The sequence below is a fragment of the Pseudozyma hubeiensis genome, assembly GCF_000403515.1.
Source record: "Pseudozyma hubeiensis SY62 DNA, scaffold: PHS5, whole genome shotgun sequence".
NCBI classification, from domain to species: domain Eukaryota; kingdom Fungi; phylum Basidiomycota; class Ustilaginomycetes; order Ustilaginales; family Ustilaginaceae; genus Pseudozyma; species Pseudozyma hubeiensis.
In genome coordinates this window covers 14,794-32,149 of record NW_012133787.1, presented here as the reverse complement: position 1 = coordinate 32,149, position 17,356 = coordinate 14,794, and the positions used below count along the sequence as shown (strand labels likewise).

Genomic DNA, 17,356 nt, shown 5'->3' with positions numbered 1-17,356 from the left:
AGTGTTGACCGCAGCGCCCAAGTCGTGGTCGGGGGTCAGCACGTGGAATCGGCATAGAGGCGACCATTGCGGGCCAGCGTCCGGTTGGATCGAGCTATGGTATGCGAAAGGGTCATTGCGGAACAATCGTCTGTGAGAAGACGGTGTATAACGGCATGCGAAGGTCGCGGTCACCGGAGCCTGACTTGATGGGAACGAGCAGGTCCTGTGGCCAACCTGATCCGAATGTCGAACCGACAGTACGGTGTTGATCTCGCAGACAGCCGCATCATGGGCCCCGCCGCTGCATTACAGCTTCCAAGTGCCGCAGTTGGTCTTGTTGGCGGCGACGAAGATGAAAGTGTCCGTCGCAATGTGCCATCGACTCAGCCAGATGTGACAGTAGAAAGGCGAACCATGAAAGATGCTATGCGCATTCCTCTCCGACACTCACAAACTGCCCGCGTCACCGTGACTGCACGAAATTTGAATGTGACGTGCGAGTTTGTATTGCCAACATGCGCATTCTGCATAGGAAACGAATACAAATCAAGCGTTTGTAATTGAAGTTGCGTCGAAATTGTATTCGGTGGTTCAGCTGTCCAATACGGCAAACCAAGCTCAGCCAAATCAGCGCAGTCTCGCTCTCTCCTCCTCCGTCCTCCCCTTCCCTTTCTCATCGTCCGCATCCCCAATCCCCATCCTCAGCTAAGCTCCATCATGCTCTAGTGCATAGCGTCGTCCTCATGCGACCTTCTATCGGCAATTTCATTTCCGGAAGTCCGTCGTGGTCGACTAGCGGCTGTGCCTTGCCGGTCACTCTCGAGATGCACATGCTCCACGTGGACAGCACGGTAGAGCCCGCGGCACTTGGCATTTCTCTTTTAAACTCGACGTTCAGCCGGTGGCTTGCGCTCGGTACTTGTCTCCCAGTCACTAGCCCAATAGCGCTAGTTTCGTCGCTTCAGCAAGATGCGCTTCCGTTCAGATCGCCGAGATCCTCTTCAGCGCCCCAGCAAGCAAGCTTCGACAGATCCTGATGCCATTCAAGCACTCAAGTATCAGGATCGAGCCAGCATCACCAGCAATGATCACGAAAAAACCAAGGACGACTCTGGTACCACTAGCGCGTCCGTATCGTCAACGCCACCCGATTCTCTCAACAGCGTCAAGATCCAAGTTGGTTCACACTCTTCAAACAGCAAGCAAACTGTTCCCAAGATCTCATTCTTTGATATCTTCCGCTATGCGTCTCGTAGACAGCTTCTTCTCAACATCTTTGGAGCATCCATGGCGATAGCAGCCGGTGCATCACAGCCTCTGATGAACATCTTCATCGGAAAGATTGCCACCGTCTTCCTCCATTTCACCGCCGCCATTCAGTCAGGCGATGTGGACGCCATTCTACGCGCCCAGGCAGATGTATATCGAACCATCAACTCGGATGCGCTCATCCTCCTCTACCTCGGCATCGGTATGTTCTTCGCCAGCATGCTCTACATGGCTGTCTTTTCCTACACCAGCGAACGCATCGCCTCCAACATCAAGTACGCCTACCTCTCCGCCCTCTTCAACAAGTCCATCCACTTTTTCGAACAGTACGGTCAAGGCACCGTCGCCGCAAAGATCGGCTCCGACGTTCACCTCATCCAGATCGGCATCGGCGAGAAGCTACCTATGGCCATCATGTACTTTTCCACCTTTCTCTCGGCTGGTGCCGTCGCCTTTTCCTTTTCCTGGAAGCTTACGCTTGTCCTTTTCCCCATCGCTCCCATGATTTTACTCGTCGGCGGCGTCATGGGTGCACTCACCAAGAAGTGCAAGATCGTCGAGCTCGATTGCATCGCAAGGGCTGCTTCCCGCGCAGAGGAGGCTTTCAACGCCATCAAGATCCTCAAGGCCTTTTCCAAAGAAAGAGCGATCGGCCAAGAGTACGATACGCTCACCGTCGACACCACCGCAGCAGGCGCCAAAGCCGGTCGCGTGCAGGGTCTCGGCGTCGGTGCGCTTCTGTTCATCATCTACTCTGGCTATGCGCTCGCCTTCTTCTACGGCGCTCAGCTCATTGCGCGCGGCGAGCTACTGCCCGGTCGCATCGTGAGTGTAGTCTTTGCCGTCTTCGCTGGCGCCTTTGCCATCGCCAACCTCTTTTCCATGATCGAGAACTTCACCATGGCCACTGCCGCCGCCTCGTCGGTGCTCGGCACCATCAAACAAGATTCGCTCGCACCTCAGCCTGCCACCATCACCTCTCCTGACGGCGACGAAAAGTCACAGTCGCCATCGCAGCTCAGGACCGGATATCATGCTGAACTCAGACTCGACAATCTCAGCTTTTCATACCCTTCCAAAGCCGACAGGATCGTGCTCAACAATTTGTCCCTCACCTTCCGTAGTGGTGTCGCGACAGCCATTGTTGGTCTCTCTGGCTCCGGAAAAAGCACCATCTTTGCTCTGCTGCAACGGTTCTACGAGCCCACCGCAGGAGCCATACGTATCGATGGTGTCGACGTCTCCAAGCTGGACGTCGACTGGCTGCGCGGTCAGATCGGCGTTGTGGAGCAACAGCCTACGCTCTTTGCCATGTCGATTCACGACAACATCGAGCTCGGCCTTCCCGATCGACACAGTCGCTCCGCCGACGAGCTGCAATTGCTGGTGGTGCAAGCAGCCAAAAAGGCAAACGCGCACGACTTTATCACGGCTCTCACGCACGGCTACCAGACCCAAGTCGGTTCTCAGGGCTTCCTCCTCTCTGGCGGTCAAAAGCAGAGAATCGCCATTGCACGTGCTCTCATTCGCGATCCAAAGATCCTCTTGCTCGACGAAGCAACCAGTGCCCTCGACTCTAACAGCGAGGCGGTTGTGCAAGCTGCACTTGAGGAAGCTGCCAAGGACCGCACAACCATCATCATCTCTCATCGACTCAGCACCGTCCGCAACGCAGAGCACATTATCGTCCTTGGTCAAGACGGCGTTATCGAGCAAGGCAGTCACAATGACCTCAGCCAACGACCTCACGGCGCTTTTGCCTCCATGCTGCGTCACCAAGATGTCGACAAGAGCTCCGAGGTGACGGCTTCAGGGCATGCTAACCTAGGCTCAAGTGCCTTCCTCCGCCCTCCTGAGGCACAAGCGAGCGACATTTCTCACTCTCTCGAGCTGGCTCGAAGTATCTCTACCCGCGCTGGTAGCATGATTCGAGGAGCGTCGCCCCCAACTCCATCGGAAGATGCGAAAGCGAAGGCCACCGACCAGTCGAACGCGGGAGGGCTCAGAGCACTGTTGCATCTTCTCGTCAAAGACGCAGAGACCGGCAGACTCGCCGCCATTTACGTCGTCGGCTCCATATGTGCAGCCGTCATTGGAGCGGTTTATCCAATCTACGCCATTCTCTTCGGCACTGCGATTCAAGACTACGCGCCGTGCAACGATACCGATGGAGGCCAGTGTCCTGAACCAGCGCGCGGAGTCATGCTGCACAACAACCGGATCAGCTCTGGCTCCTTCTTTATCGTCGCTGTAGGCTGTGCGGTCGTGAGCTTCTACCACGTACGCTCGCTCTATATTGCTGGATCGCGCGTGACGCATCGACTGCGCGTCTTGGTATTCCAGAGTCTTCTGTGCCTCGATGCCAGCTTCTTCGACGACCCGACCAACACGAGCAATGACCTGGCAAGCAGCCTCAGTGTCCTTTCGCAAGGCATCTACGGCGGTGTCGGTCCTACGTTGGGCTCTATTATTCAAAGCCTCGCCACCGTCGTTGTGGGTTACTCTGTGGCCATCGGCTACGGCTGGCGTCTGGCTTTGGTCGTGATCGCGTCTACGCCTCTGACCATCACTGCCGGTCTGCTGCGACTACGCGTGCTCGCACTCAAAGAACGCAAGACGAAGCAGGCGCACAACTACACGACACAGCAGGCCTGCGAATCGATCGGGGCCATCCGTACCGTCTCTGCGTTCAACCTCCAGCCTCAGACGCTCGATACGTATCAGACGAATCTGGCGTATGCCTCGCGATCTCTGCTTCCTACCATGTGCTACAGCAGCGTCCTCTTCGGCTTCTCGCAATGCGTTCAGCTGCTCGTCACTGCGCTCGCATTCTGGTACGGCGGTCGTGAGCTCGCTGAGGGCCGCACCACTTCCAAGGGCTTCTTCACCATCCTCATCTCGGTCGTATATGGCAGTATTCAGGCCGGGAACATTTTCAACTACAGCGCCGACTTTTCCAGCGCACACTCTGCCGCTTGCAAGTCGTTGTCAATCATCAGACAGGCGCAGGCGGTGACAGCTCAGGAGCTCAAGTACAGCCACGCAGCTGCATTCAGCAACGATGTACCATCCGGGCGGGTGGCTCTGGACAAGGTCACCTTCCGCTATCCGCAGCGTCCGGATTGCACCGTCCTTGATGGACTTTCACTGACCATCGAGGCGGGCACCTTCTGCGCCATTGTGGGGAGCAGTGGATCAGGCAAGTCGACAGTATTGCAGCTCATCGAACGGTTCTACGAGGCTGAGAAAGGACGTGTGCTTCTAGACGGTCGCTCGATCGCAGAAGGTGACTCTAGCAGGCATCGCAAACACATGTCGTATGTACCGCAGGAGCCGACCCTCTTCCAAGGTACGATCGGCTGGAACATCGCTCTAGGTGCGACGGACACAGATCCCAAGGACGTGCCTCTCGCCAAGATTCAACAGGCAGCTGAGCTTGCGCAGCTCGGCGATCTTCTGGCGAGTCTGCCCGAGGGACTCGACACGCAGCTCAGTGCTCGAGGTGTACAAATGTCGGGAGGTCAAAAGCAAAGAATCGCCATCGCTCGGGCCATCATCCGGGATCCAAAGGTGTTGTTGCTGGACGAGGCTACCTCGGCGCTCGACCCTGCTAGCGAGAGGGCGGTGCAGAGCGCACTCGACAGTGTCAGTCAAGGTCGCACTACCATCGCTGTGGCGCACAGACTGTCGACGATCGCCAAGGCGGACAAGGTGATTGTGATGCAGGCAGGAAAGGTGGTGGAACAAGGATCGCCGAGGGAGCTGTTCGAGAGGGATGGCCATTTTGCGCACATGTCGAGGTTGCAAGGTGTTTCGTTTTGATGATTTGCTATTGCACAGTATGAATTCATTGGTTCGGCAGACAGTAGAGTGAAATCAGCTCGTGGGGTACGCTGAAAGGATCTCAAAGGCTTAAGTTTCGACTGTGATCACGATCCGATCGAAGCTGATCAAGCGTCTAGGCTCCGTCTTGATATTGACTTGGTCAGACTCGAAGTTTGTCGACGCAGACCAGAAGTAAGCACCGGGAATGTGAGAATCTTCATTACGAGCAACTTCGATTGAGAGTGGATTCTACAGGACGATGGCGAACTCTCGCAGCAGCTCATTCTGGAGGAGCTTTTGCATCTCCTGGCAACGCATTCCAACGAAAGCCAGCATTCCACTGGATCCCTCCTCCTCCTCACCTTCTTTCGGCTGGTAGTGCAACACTTCTTCCTTCGAAGTCCATGCAGCAGGAGCCTTGACGATGAAGCACGTTCCATCAGCCGAGTCCAACGTCAAACCATTCAACGTCACAGGAACCATTCCGATCACAGTCTGCATGTACGGTCTACCGAGCTTTGAGCCGAAATCGAGTCGTTCAACGGTCGGGAGTCGAGCAATGTTGCTGATGGTGACGTCGTTGCCGAACATGCTGGTGCATTTGGGCAGGAGACCCGGGCCGAATTGCGGGGAGGTGGTGTAGTTGTGGTGGCGGATGACGGAGGACATTTGACCAGGGGTGATGGAGAGGTAGCGCGTGCGGATGAGGTAGGCGAGGTGGAAGAGGGAAGAACGAGGACTTGTGGTTACGAGGTCGGTGCTGAGCGGAAAGACATGAGCGGGGTGGACGTTGCCGATGTATTTGCCACGGGTAGAGGTGGTGGGGAGAAGTCGTCGACCGTCGAGAGGGGTGTGGAGTGAAGTGGTCGCGAGAGGGTCGAGGCTGCGGGCGTCGGTGATGGCTGACCAGAGTAGTGCGTGGAGCGCGTCGTTGGTGCCAATCCAGGTTTCTTTGGAGGGAAGAATGCGATCGGTGGAAGCGTCCGAGGTGCTTTCCAGGGCCCATTCTGCACAAGAGCGCTTGAGTCTATCGAGCGAAGAGGGGGTGAAGAGCAGAGAAGCGTACTGACAGCTCGACGGCGTTCGTGTCATCTGAGGAGGAGTGCCACGCTCAGCAAACCAAGTCTCGCTGGGAATAGGCTCGGGCTCGACCTGATTGGCGTACGACAGCAGATCTCTGGACCAATCGAACGAGGTCGCGCCTGCTCCAATGTCAACTCGAGCATTCGGATCTTGAATAAAGACCGCTACACAGCTCGAAAGCTGCTCCATCAGATCGATGTATCCGACAAAGTCGACCAGCCAATGATGCGTGCTCGTGCTCAGCGCGAGGGAGCCGCAGGAGAAGCGTGTCACCTTGACCGAAAAGACGGTGGCGTCGTCGTCGACGATCATGACAGGCCGAGGTGCAAACGCTGGGTCGTACTTGCCATCGAGACCCTTCCAATCGTTTCCGAGCGGTCTTTCGAGCTGGACCACCTCGAGATCCGCGCCTTGATCGTTGTATTCCAAGCACCATCTTGTGGTCTCTTTGTCGTGGCGTGTTCTCGCTGCGGCAGCTGGAAACCGTGCGAGGAATAGCTGCATGCCAGAGGTGAAAGCTGCATCGAGCTCTTGCAGCGTCACTTGCTTCAGAGACTGCTGCAGAGACGACAAGAAGAACCATGTGCAGTGCATTGCCATTCTTGGCATGGCGAGATCTTGTCCATCGAATGGTACCTCCTTGGGCACCACCATCCCAGAGGGACGCGGCAGAGGCAGAACTCGCTTGACAGTCATACTTTTCGACGAATGTGAAGATGGGTCCGGAGGTGAGTCAGAGAAGAAGCCCGAACGTTGATGAAGACGAAATGTCTTATAGATTGTAAGGAAACAATCCGACTCTCAAGAATCTTCCTAGAAGGCACGTATGAGGCCGCACAGACCCGCTGTTCGCCCTTCGCAACCGGATGAGACGCTGCACGGTGTCCGGCAAAGAGTACATCCGATCTCTATGTGCATTCTCAGGGGCACTTCAATGCACTATGTGGCAGTCGCCGTTTCGAGGCGAGCCACACCATGCGCCTACTTTGACATGCGCATGTGCAGCTCCGACCAGATCTAACACGTTGAAGATTTAAGTTCGAGTTCAGCGACATCAGAACGTTTGCTTTCCTGCAAGCTCTGACCATTCGCTGTCAGTCGAGCTCGCCATTCAATACGGTGATGCAGACATTTGAGACTTGTCATCGCTTTCTTAGGTGGATCCGCGGAAGATGACACCTTCGCACAAGAGCGACAGCCTGTAAATTGATTATTGAATTCACTAGAAAAAGCAAGCACGAAATGCAACAAGAAATTGTGGACAAAAAAACTGCATTGAAAGGGCAACAACATCTAGACGGTCCATCCTCGCAACTCTAGTTTGAGCCAGCCTTGCGATCACGAAGGGTGGCCTTGACCATCAAAGGCCGCTTCATGGGATGAGTCAAAGAGTTTAGGTAGTCGGGAACCTTGTCGAAACCGGCCGACTTCTTGGGTCCAAGATCGACTAGCTCCAAATCGAATTTGGCGAAAATGTGATGGATGAGTTGCACCACCTCGTAGCTCGCCAATTTCTGTCCAAGACACAGTCTCGGACCGCCGTTGAAGAAGTGTGCCTGGAACTGAGAGTATTTGACGGTGGATCCAGTCTCTTCATCGATCCAGCGACTCGGTTTGAACTCGCATGCGTCTGGACCCCAAATGTCAGGGTTGCGGGCCATGGCCCAGTCAGAGTAGAGCATCAGGTCGCCCTTTCGTACTCGAGGTCCACCGTTGGGCAACACGTCATCTTTCAGAGCTCGACGGATGTTTTTCGGAATGGATGGGTGTAGTCGGAGCGTCTCTTGGAAAGTGGTCAGCTTGGCCGTGTGTTGCTCGAAAACGTCGTAGTCGATTTCCAGGCCAGCTTGCTCTCCATCCTCATCGAGCGAACTATCGATCTCGCGGCGGATGCGAGAGTAGACTTCGGGCTTGGTGAGAATATGCCAGGACATCCAGGAAAGTGCCTCTGCGGTGGTATCGCGTCCAGCAATCATGAGGTTCAAGATGGTATCCTTGAGCTGCTGATTGCTCAACCTCTGACCGTCAGACGAGCGATAGCCCATGAAAAGATCCAGCAGATCCTTGCGTCCACTTTCCGGTTTCGCCTTTTCTCCCATCGCGTCGCTCTCCTTTCGTCTTGCCTCAACGATGTTGTTGGTGAATTCTTCCACGATCTTTCTCGCTGCTCGCATCTTTCTACCCGTCTCGTTGAATCGTTCGGCGATCTTCCACCAAGGCTGCACAAATCGCATGTCGAGGACCTTCTGAGCGTAGTTGAACGCATCGCCGAATGTGTCTGGGCGATCAGGCTCGGAGAGCGACATGATGTCTTGACTGAAGGCGATCTTGACAAACGAGCTCAGCGTGAACTTGAAGTAAAGCTCTTGCAGGTTGAAGACGGTGCCCTCTTTGGCGTACGTCTCGATCAGCTTCTCGACCAGAGCGCAATCTTCTCGAATCGTCTGAGTGATGATCGCCTTGAAAGAGCTGACGGTGAAGATGCGCGAAGCCACCTTGCGCTGCATCTTCCATCGTTCGCCGTCAGAAGTGAAGATTCCATCGCCAAGAACGTCGCGCATCTGATCGTGGAACTGTTCGCCCTTGACGTAGTTGCTGAAGTTGGTTTTTTGCACGTGTTCGATCCAGTCTGGTCTGGAGATGTCAATCAGACGACCTAGACCGGGTAGTGTATGCGTGTTTCCGTATCCATACTTTTGCTGCGCGTAGACCTGGTAGCTTAGCGGATCGCGGTTCTTGAGCGCCCACATGAGATTTCCGATGAGAGGAAGACCCTTGGGCCCTTTGAGATCCGATCGCCTCTCACAGCCAATGGCACAATCCCAATATCGGTGAAGCAGGAGGATGGCGCCCAGCGTGACCAGACAGAGGCACAGAAGGATCGGATGATGACGAGCTCGTGACGCGAGACTTAGAAGAGGCTGGGTCTGTTTGACGGACTCGCTTGCTGCATCGAAAACTTGACCTGCATCAACTCTGTTGATCGAGCCGCTTTTATTGAAGACTGAAGGTACGGCCTGCCAGCTCTTATTCAATGGAGCCATCAAGTCGAATGCATCTCCTGAGTAGCCTTGGGGCCGCAGGTGTTGCAAAGTGTGGAAAGGCTTGACGTTCATGTTGCTAGGGGCAAATGGTGACTGAGGGGGGAAGAAGAGATACTGACAACTAATCGCCTTTCTCCTCGTCGGACAGAAGGATACTTTTAAGCATCTACGGCCATAGCCTTCTCCTCAACTTGACAAGGCCAAGGCGAACACCGTGGAAGCCACGCCAGGGCCGTACCTCGCCAATGCAGCGCTTGGAAACGTGGCACTCAACTCTTCGATCAGTTTACAGCCTTTGACAGATGCTAAGTTGCACTGCGCATACGGTCCTTGTTTCTCTATCGATACTGCAGTCCGAGCGGTTCCGCGCCAGGTACCTGCGACTTGGCTCAGAGCCTGCAGCTGCGCATAATGTATAGTCCCACCTCGAACAGCGCACCACGAGAGGTGGGCCTGCACGGAGCCGACGGCGAGACTCGCCCCATTCAACCATACGGAGGCACAAAAGACACTGGACAAAAGCGACCTTCGACACAAAGTCCGTTGCATGGCAAGCGATATGCGTTTGGTGTGGCAGGCACATGCTGCATCGACTCACTCTGCGATTGGCCAACCCCCTCTTGTCTCCTTTTTGAGGGTCATAGTACCTTTGGAGCTTAGCCACAGTGCCACTGTCCGGCAACAGTCTCTCTCACGATCAGTCTCCATCTGCTTGTGGCACAGAGTGTAACATCTGTTTGTATTTGCAGGGAAGAGATGCGATCTCTGAAAGGCGGAGCTTTCGCGGAGACCAGGAAGCGATTGCGGTATGCTCATACAGACGTTCGCGCCGGAAAATTGTCATGCGGTCGGGTCTCTGCGGTCCGTTCAGCTGCGTTATGAAATCTATTGCTCATTGTGTGCTTGCCGCATACCGTTTCGAAGCTTTGAAACTCAGAGACCACTCAGGCGGAGACTTTTGATATTGCAGCGGAACTAGGTCGTCGAACAAGCAGCAGGTGAGGACTGAATCAACTAACAGTGTCAATTATCGCGCCGATCCATGTCGACCAGAATTCTTCAATGTCAGTGCTGCTGAATCTTGTAGGCGCCCATGAGAGTGTCACTGTGAGTTGGCCGTTGAGTGTCCAAGCATGGATTCCCGTGGAGGGAAGATTGTTCCTCGCTGCTACTTGGTACCTTTGCAAGCCATTGACCGTATCTAGACGGCCGAGACTGGAGAATGTCGGAACGCTCGACTCAGATCTGTGACCGCACGCACCAGAGAGCGATAGAAAGGCAAATCAGTACAGAGAAAATTTCTCGAGATTCGTCAAACGTCGGAAAGCAGGGCTTCTACTGACCTGATCGAAGTAAACAGTTTGAGAAGAATCTTGTTGTATTCGTCCTGCACATCCATGTTGAATCTGCGTGCAAAGGCGAAGGATTCTGTGACGGCGAGAGCGGTCTGCGCCCGGGTTGCACCTGGTTGAATCTGGATCGAGATGGGAGCAAAGATAGTGCTAGTCGCCCCGGATACCGGGATAGGTTGATTAAAAGGCATAGCAGCTACCGTGAACGTCTGTGCCTTCTCGCCGCGAGTCGGGTCATCCACAAGTACGCTGACCATCGCGTGAAGTATAGTCGCCTGCAGCCAAGCCGACACCGTTACCGACTTGGATTTGCAGGCCTGAACCAGGGCATCGGTCTGGATTGGAGTGAAAGTGTGAATCTTGCGCCACTCTTGCGGCTCACAGCTCATTGAACGAAGCGAGTCTTGGAGGAGGATGGGAAAACCGATCGTAGACTGCAGTGGTGCAAGTCGCCTGGTCAGTGGGAGTTACACTTCATACAGGCAGCACTGAGCCTTACTCACCCCTTTCTTTGCTACCTCGAACATATCTTTGAGACCGAGGTCTTGATATTGCTCCTGTGAGCTTGCTGAAGCGCTCGTCTTTTGTGGCGCTCCGATCGATTTCTGCACTAGCGTCTCCCGCGACATGATGCTCTCGATCAATGCCTTGCCGATTGCGAAGATACCCTTGGCGTCGCCGAGTGCGTGAGGATTTGTCAACGCCAGACACGTCACCTTTTGTGCTGTTGCTCGACCCATGTCAAAGACGGTCAGTGACAGGCTTTCGAACTGGCGATGGTGCAGACAGTAATCGATGATGGCTTGGTCGTCCTCCAAGCTTGGTCCCATGAAGACGTTCTCTTCCGCTTGCGCGACTTCCTCCTCGATCCTGATCCCAGCATCGTCATCACGCACGCGTTGAGAAAGCGTGGGAAACGCTCTCGACAAGCTCGACCAAGCTTTCAGCCAATCAGTCAGATCGAGCGTTCGATGTCCAGTATCTACGATGAAAAGCGAGACCATATCGAAGGCGCCTTGATGGTCTTGATGGCAAAAATGCCAGAGTCTTTCGGTTCCCCACAGCTCTCGATGCTTAGCGTTGCTAGCTTGTGATGAGAGGGTACGCGTCGGCATTTTGCTTGTATTTCGCAAAGGAAGAAGAGTGGAGAGGTGGGAAAGAGAGAAGAGCCGCAAGTGAATGAGTGTCGAGTTATGATAGTGGGCTTTTCTACATCAGGATAGCAACGAGAGTGTGGATAAAAGAGGCAAAGAGAAAGGTCGAGTGTATCGCAGACACTGCAGTTACAGCACTTCGCAGTCTCCAGACGTCGAGAAGGCATGTGCAGCGATTCTCGACCTCGGGACTTTGATGAGATGAAGGACTCCCACACTGTATACAAGCCCGAAGTGGATCGCTCGGCATGCGCATATTCTGTTCTGTGCACCGCGTAAAATAAATTTGACTGCGTCTGCTTGCTCAATAATTTGGAGTTAAAAAAATTTCTTCAACCCACCAAGGACCGAGTTTTCGAAAGAGAGACGATCTCAGAAGGGAATGTCTTCGCTGCCGGTATGCATTACGTACACACAAGTACATGTGGAAGGCTCTTCTGTGACGCAGAGCGCGCTGTTCCGTGGCGAAGGTGGGAGCTTCTCACGAGACCGGTACCAGTCCCGACAAAGCACATCATATATAGGCGGTCCGAAGCTCTGACTCGTTGACCGACTGCAACACATTCCCATAAACACCAAACACAAGATGCTGCAAGAGAAGACATCTAACGTCGACACCAAGAGTCCTCCTCAGTTTGAAGCTCAGCAAGAGACGCTGAGCTTCGACGAGGCAACTCGTGTCGAGCGCTTGCAAGCAGCACCCGACTCGCTTGCCGCAGTGGCTGCCACCAAGACCAAAGATACCACAGTGTGGTATCGAGCCGCGATTCGCTCCGAATGGTGCTCAACTCCACAGGTTCCCCATGGCGGATTCTTGGCTTCGCTTCTCCTTTCAGCTCTCCTCGAACGCCAATCATCGCAGCAGCATCCGGACCCTTACACCCTCACCTACGACTTTCTCAAAGTGCTATCGCCCGGTGAAGCCTTCGTCTCTGTCACAGCTCTTGGCAAGGTTTCGGGCAGCTTTACTTCGATTGTCGCGGAGCTCTACCAAGTCCGTAAGGATAAGGTGCTGCTTGGTGTCAATGTGCGCGGAAACTTCGCCGATCTGTCCAAGCAGCAAGGGAAGTCGACTCTGCCTTTGCACTATGGTGCCATTTCGAAGCTCGAGGATGTACCAGTTCCTCACCCTCGCTCGTGGTACCTTCCACCTTCTCAAGCCATGATCTCTCGTCAACTTGACCTCCTGGTCAAACTCGAGACACAACGCCGCCCTTTCGCCGACTATTTTGTGCGATTTCATCCCGATGATGTTGATACCCCGCAGCAGGAGGACTTTTCGGAGGAGCACGCTTCTGCCGACGAGCCTTCGAACCACCACTACTGCAAAGGAAGCAAGATTCTTCCTCTTCGATCACCTCATTCCAGGCGGATTGATGTCAAAAGTCTCCCGATGTTCGGAGATTTCCGCCGACCCGCCTACGAGAATGTGATCAAGAAAGATCCTGTGCACGCACACGACGTGCCCACGCGCAAGTACGCCTTTCCGACGCTGCAGTACACGATTCGCTTCTTGGGCAAGATTCCTGAGGAGACCGAGTGGCTGCATACCCAGTGGAGAGAGACTGTTGTGGATGGCCGCATCATCTCGGACGTTTACATCACTACCGAGCGAGAAGCTAAGCCCGTGGCTGTCTGTCAGCTCGACAGCCTCATGTTCGACATGCAGTGGGCGCTCTCCACCATGCCGTCTGCGGACAAAGCCAAAGAGGCTCCTAAGGCCTCACAGCTCTGATCTGATTCCGCCTTAGCGTCACTTGTTTTCCTTCTCAGTGCCTCAGTTGTTCATCTTGAATCGAAACTTGGTTCGCATGAACATATCGAGCTTGTGCTTTGCGGGTGAGCTTTGGTCAGCTGTCGAGTTGCGCCAAATTTCGGCGATGCGCATCTCGCTCTTCGCATGTCAGGGTCCACCTCGCTTCTTCCGCCACCGTCTCGCCCGGCTTTTAACGTGCTTTCCGGCATCAAGCGAACGTGTTGAACGGCTTCAAGCGAACATGCTTTCTGTCATCAAGTGTCTTCGAGCTGCAGTCATTCGAGCAGGACTGATTCGGCTGGATTCAATATAAATATCAACGTCGATGGCCGTAGCGATCACCTCGAAAACAACGCAAGTTCTCAACGCAACGAAAATGGCAATCGAGCTGCAGACAGCAACTGTCCTGGTCACTGGCGCCAATGGTAAGCCTTGGGATGAAGTCACTTCAAGGACATTACGCTGAATAAAAGAGACTGACGCAGGCTATGTTATTTCTTGCTCTACGTTTCCAGGCTTCGTCGGCTCTCACGTTGTATCACTGCTCTTGACGAAAGGCTACATTGTGCATGCCACGGTGAGGCGCCAGGAAGCCGCGAACGATTTGGTGGCCACGTTCGCCTCCGACAAACTTCGCGTCTTCGTCATCCCAGACTTAAGCGCAGAAGATGACTTGGATGAAGCGATCCGAGGATGTCAGTATGTGGTCCACGTTGCTGCGCCCGTTCCGGCCAAAGATGCTCCGGCTGCAATCAGCATCGACGCCGACGTTCGCAGACTCGAAAGTGTCATGAAGACCGCTTCCCGCCATGGATGCAAGAGAATGGTCCTAACCTCCAGCATGTCGACGCACTTGGACATCGGTGCACCGATTCTCAACGAATCGACATGGTTCACTCCAGACCTGGCTACGACCAAACCGTTCTTGCAGTACATGTCTTCCAAAACGATGACCGAACGCCGAGCGTGGGAACTCTCTTCGAGCTTCAACTTGCCACTGACGACAGTGGCACCGGTGTACATTGGCGGTCCCACCATCATCAAAGGACATGATCCGCGATTGCCCGCCACAAACCAAGATCTGTTGCGATGCATCCAGGACGAGTCCCGGTCCAAGGTGCCAGGCTGGATCGATGTGCGAACCGTAGCTCACCTCCATGTACTGGCCCTCGAGACTGACGGATTGGATGGACGCAGAACACTAGCATGCACCCACGATCGAGGTATCGTCAAGATGGACTGTTCGCAGATGAAAGCGCTCCTGGCTAAGGAGCCTTCAGCGCTTATCGAGTACGACCGTACCAAGCGCGATCTGCTCGAGCAGATCCACACGTTTGGCTCGGCACACACTTCAACTGTGACAGTGTAAGGTCCGATCTTGAGAATTGATACATGTCCGCTCCTTTGCGTTCACGCCCTCCCCAAAAGGATAAGCGCTTCTGTGACTTCGGCCATGAATCTATTTTTGTGCGAGAGCCGTCAAAGCTTTGTCCAACATAATGCTTGAATGACTCAGCCGTTGTTGTCGGAGAAGCAAGTGCTTTACACTTCTCTTTTCGTCGCGCGAAATGCTTGGATCTCTCAGGTTGCGAATTCATTCGCATGCATTGCTCACAGACAGCAGCACACCTTAATCTCTTCAGAATCACTGATGTTGAACATGGATCACGAAGTTCATAGGAGCAGTACCCGAAACAAGATATAAGCGGGAAGGATCAAAGCAAACGCACTTCAGCTTGAGCACGTTCGCCTTTCAAGCGAAGTTGAAGCTCTTTGGCATTCTTGATCATCTGCGAACCACGCTCGCTCTCTGGACGAGTGCACGCGATGCCTTCCCGGAAGCTCGCCACAAAGTCGGTGACGCTCATCTTGGCAGCGGTCTTGAAGCGGAATGCGACCTCGCTGGCTTCCAAGAAGTAGGCATTGAAGAGCTGGTCGCCGAAGAATGGCAGGATCAGCAAAGGTTTGCCGGCAAGCATCGACTCCTGGCAGCTGTTCCAGCCACCGTGGCTGAGGAACCAGCCAACAGCAGGATGTTGAAGGACGTAGTGCTGATCGACCCAGTTGACCAGCATGATCCTTCCTGTCTTGAGCAGCTGCGACTCGAGGGTCGCGATCTGAGGCGCAAAGGATGGTGGGCAAGATGAGGCCAGATCCTTGCTTCCTCCAAAGGTGAAGAGAACACGAAGCTGCGAGTTGAGACTCATCTCGTACTGGATAATCTCGAGCATCTTGACGAGGTGTGTCGGCTGGGGACGGAACATTGTTCCAAATGAGATGTATACAACCGAGCCGGCGACTGAACAAGAGAGATAGTCTTCGACTTCTCTGACCGCCTTGGTTCTATCGACCTGGCTGCTTTGTCGTTCGGTAGTACCAGGAGAACCAGGCGGAGTCTCTGGTGGAGTGAGGGGCCGCGACATACCTGGTTTGGCATGGATCTTCTCCTCGAGAAGTTTCGCCGAAAGCTTCTCTCCCTTCTCCACAAAACCGGAGAACATGACGGGCCCGAGGATACCAATCTTTTTGAAGGGATACACCATGCGCAGGTAATCGAGCTCGCGCTGTTCTACAGCCATGTGCGTATTGATGAGAATGGTGTGGCTGGCGTCTACCAGCTTCTGAATCTCGATCAGGGAAGGACTCAGCGGCACGGTGAGTAGCCAGTCCTTGGCGAGCGCGGCCATCTCTTGCTCCTCGATGGCACCCATGCGGCTGCCTGGGATATAGAACCTGCCGACCCACCGTCTTCCCAACAGCTTCTCTCTCAGAGCTGCATCGTTGCGATCCACTTCGGGGTTGCTATTGCAGTACTGAGTCCAGAGTCTCTCGATGGCGCCGAAGCCGCCGATCGATCGGGGACCCAGCATCCGCAAGACGAAAGTGCATGCGTTGTCAAAGAATGTGACCATCTTTAGGTCGGAGGCGTGCTTGCGAACGATATCGACCATGCCCGGCAGCATCCAGTTGACGACGACCGAGGTGGGTGGACCTGCTAGGCAGGCAGGCAGAAGCAAACTGCCGTCATGCTCATCGTACAGGTCCCTGTTGGCGACGATCGTGGGGAAGATCTCGGCGAACTGCTTCTGGATCAGCGTGGCAGCCTGCATGGTGAGGATCACCTCAGGCTCGGGACCATCCGCTGTGGCATTGGAAGAAGGCGCGGCAGTCTGCTTGGCATCCTCGCGTTGGTTGAACTCTTGAAGTACCTCTTGTGTTGAGCGCCCGGTCCCCAGCAGGCGAAGTCTAGAGCCGAAACGTTCGTTGACCAGATGCTCCGAGATGGCGAGCTTCTGCAGCAAGGCAATCTGCATCTTGCTGCAGATAAAGGTGATCGTTAGCGTCGGATTGTGTTTGAGCTGAGAGGCTGCATAGTCCAACATAGGACGAGCATGGCCTACTGCGGGCCAGCAGACCAGCAGCATATGATCGGTTTGAACCATCTTCTTGGCGTTAGAGTCTTTAGCTGGATGGAATGGTATTGCCAGAGGCTTCAGGGCGGGAAAGGTTGAGCGAGCGGCTCGACTTTGAAGTGTGGGGGTCACTAGTAGACTGCGGTCACGTCTTAGACTGAGGCTTTCGGGCTCATCTACACACCTTCGATATATACAACAAGAAGACGTTTGAGCGCAAGGGTCTCTTTCACTCTTTCGAAAGAGCAAGCAAGCTCCGACTTTGCGCTCCGTCCGACTCGATCAAAGCGACAAGAGGAGTGCTCGGTCAGGAGCATGTGCATAGCAAAAGCGAGTCTCATGGTGAAGTCGCCGGCTAGGTGCGTCAAAAGCACCGGATTTGAAGGTTGCATGCTGTACAAGTGCAACATACCTGAGGAAGAGGAGCGAGTGAGAGCGATAATGCGAGTGATGTGCGCACAACAAGTTGTGCTAAGGA

General features: G+C 54.4%; 7 protein-coding genes across 7 annotated transcripts; 4 read left to right on the top strand and 3 right to left on the bottom strand.

Annotated features, from left to right (window-relative positions):
- Window positions 1–225: 225 nt before the first annotated feature.
- PHSY_000311 (dolichyl-phosphate-mannose-protein mannosyltransferase) lies at window positions 226–546 on the top strand (the record flags this gene model as incomplete). The annotated part of the gene is made up of 1 exon (XM_012330953.1): window positions 226–546. The coding sequence occupies one exon, from the start codon at window positions 226–228 to the stop codon at window positions 544–546; it is 321 nt and encodes a 106-aa protein (XP_012186343.1).
- Window positions 547–951: 405 nt separating this feature from the next.
- Window positions 952–5,073, top strand: PHSY_000310 (multidrug resistance protein; the record flags this gene model as incomplete). Its single annotated transcript, XM_012330952.1, has 1 exon — window positions 952–5,073. The coding sequence occupies one exon, from the start codon at window positions 952–954 to the stop codon at window positions 5,071–5,073; it is 4,122 nt and encodes a 1,373-aa protein (XP_012186342.1).
- Window positions 5,074–5,325: 252 nt separating this feature from the next.
- Window positions 5,326–6,813, bottom strand: PHSY_000309 (trichothecene 3-O-acetyltransferase; the record flags this gene model as incomplete). The annotated part of the gene is made up of 1 exon (XM_012330951.1): window positions 5,326–6,813. The coding sequence occupies one exon, from the start codon at window positions 6,811–6,813 to the stop codon at window positions 5,326–5,328; it is 1,488 nt and encodes a 495-aa protein (XP_012186341.1).
- Window positions 6,814–7,475: 662 nt separating this feature from the next.
- On the bottom strand, window positions 7,476–11,670 carry PHSY_000308 (cytochrome P450; the record flags this gene model as incomplete). The annotated part of the gene is made up of 3 exons (XM_012330950.1): window positions 7,476–9,296; window positions 10,855–10,989; window positions 11,059–11,670. 3 exons carry the CDS (start codon window positions 11,668–11,670, stop codon window positions 7,476–7,478), a joined length of 2,568 nt encoding a protein of 855 aa, XP_012186340.1.
- Window positions 11,671–12,295: 625 nt separating this feature from the next.
- Window positions 12,296–13,444, top strand: PHSY_000307 (hypothetical protein; the record flags this gene model as incomplete). The annotated part of the gene is made up of 1 exon (XM_012330949.1): window positions 12,296–13,444. One exon carries the CDS (start codon window positions 12,296–12,298, stop codon window positions 13,442–13,444), a length of 1,149 nt encoding a protein of 382 aa, XP_012186339.1.
- A 346-nt stretch (window positions 13,445–13,790) lies between these two features.
- On the top strand, window positions 13,791–14,834 carry PHSY_000306 (potential oxidoreductase; the record flags this gene model as incomplete). The annotated part of the gene is made up of 2 exons (XM_012330948.1): window positions 13,791–13,890; window positions 13,981–14,834. The coding sequence occupies 2 exons, from the start codon at window positions 13,791–13,793 to the stop codon at window positions 14,832–14,834; spliced, it is 954 nt and encodes a 317-aa protein (XP_012186338.1).
- Window positions 14,835–15,180: 346 nt separating this feature from the next.
- Window positions 15,181–16,848, bottom strand: PHSY_000305 (glycosyltransferase; the record flags this gene model as incomplete). Its single annotated transcript, XM_012330947.1, has 1 exon — window positions 15,181–16,848. One exon carries the CDS (start codon window positions 16,846–16,848, stop codon window positions 15,181–15,183), a length of 1,668 nt encoding a protein of 555 aa, XP_012186337.1.
- Window positions 16,849–17,356: the final 508 nt, after the last annotated feature.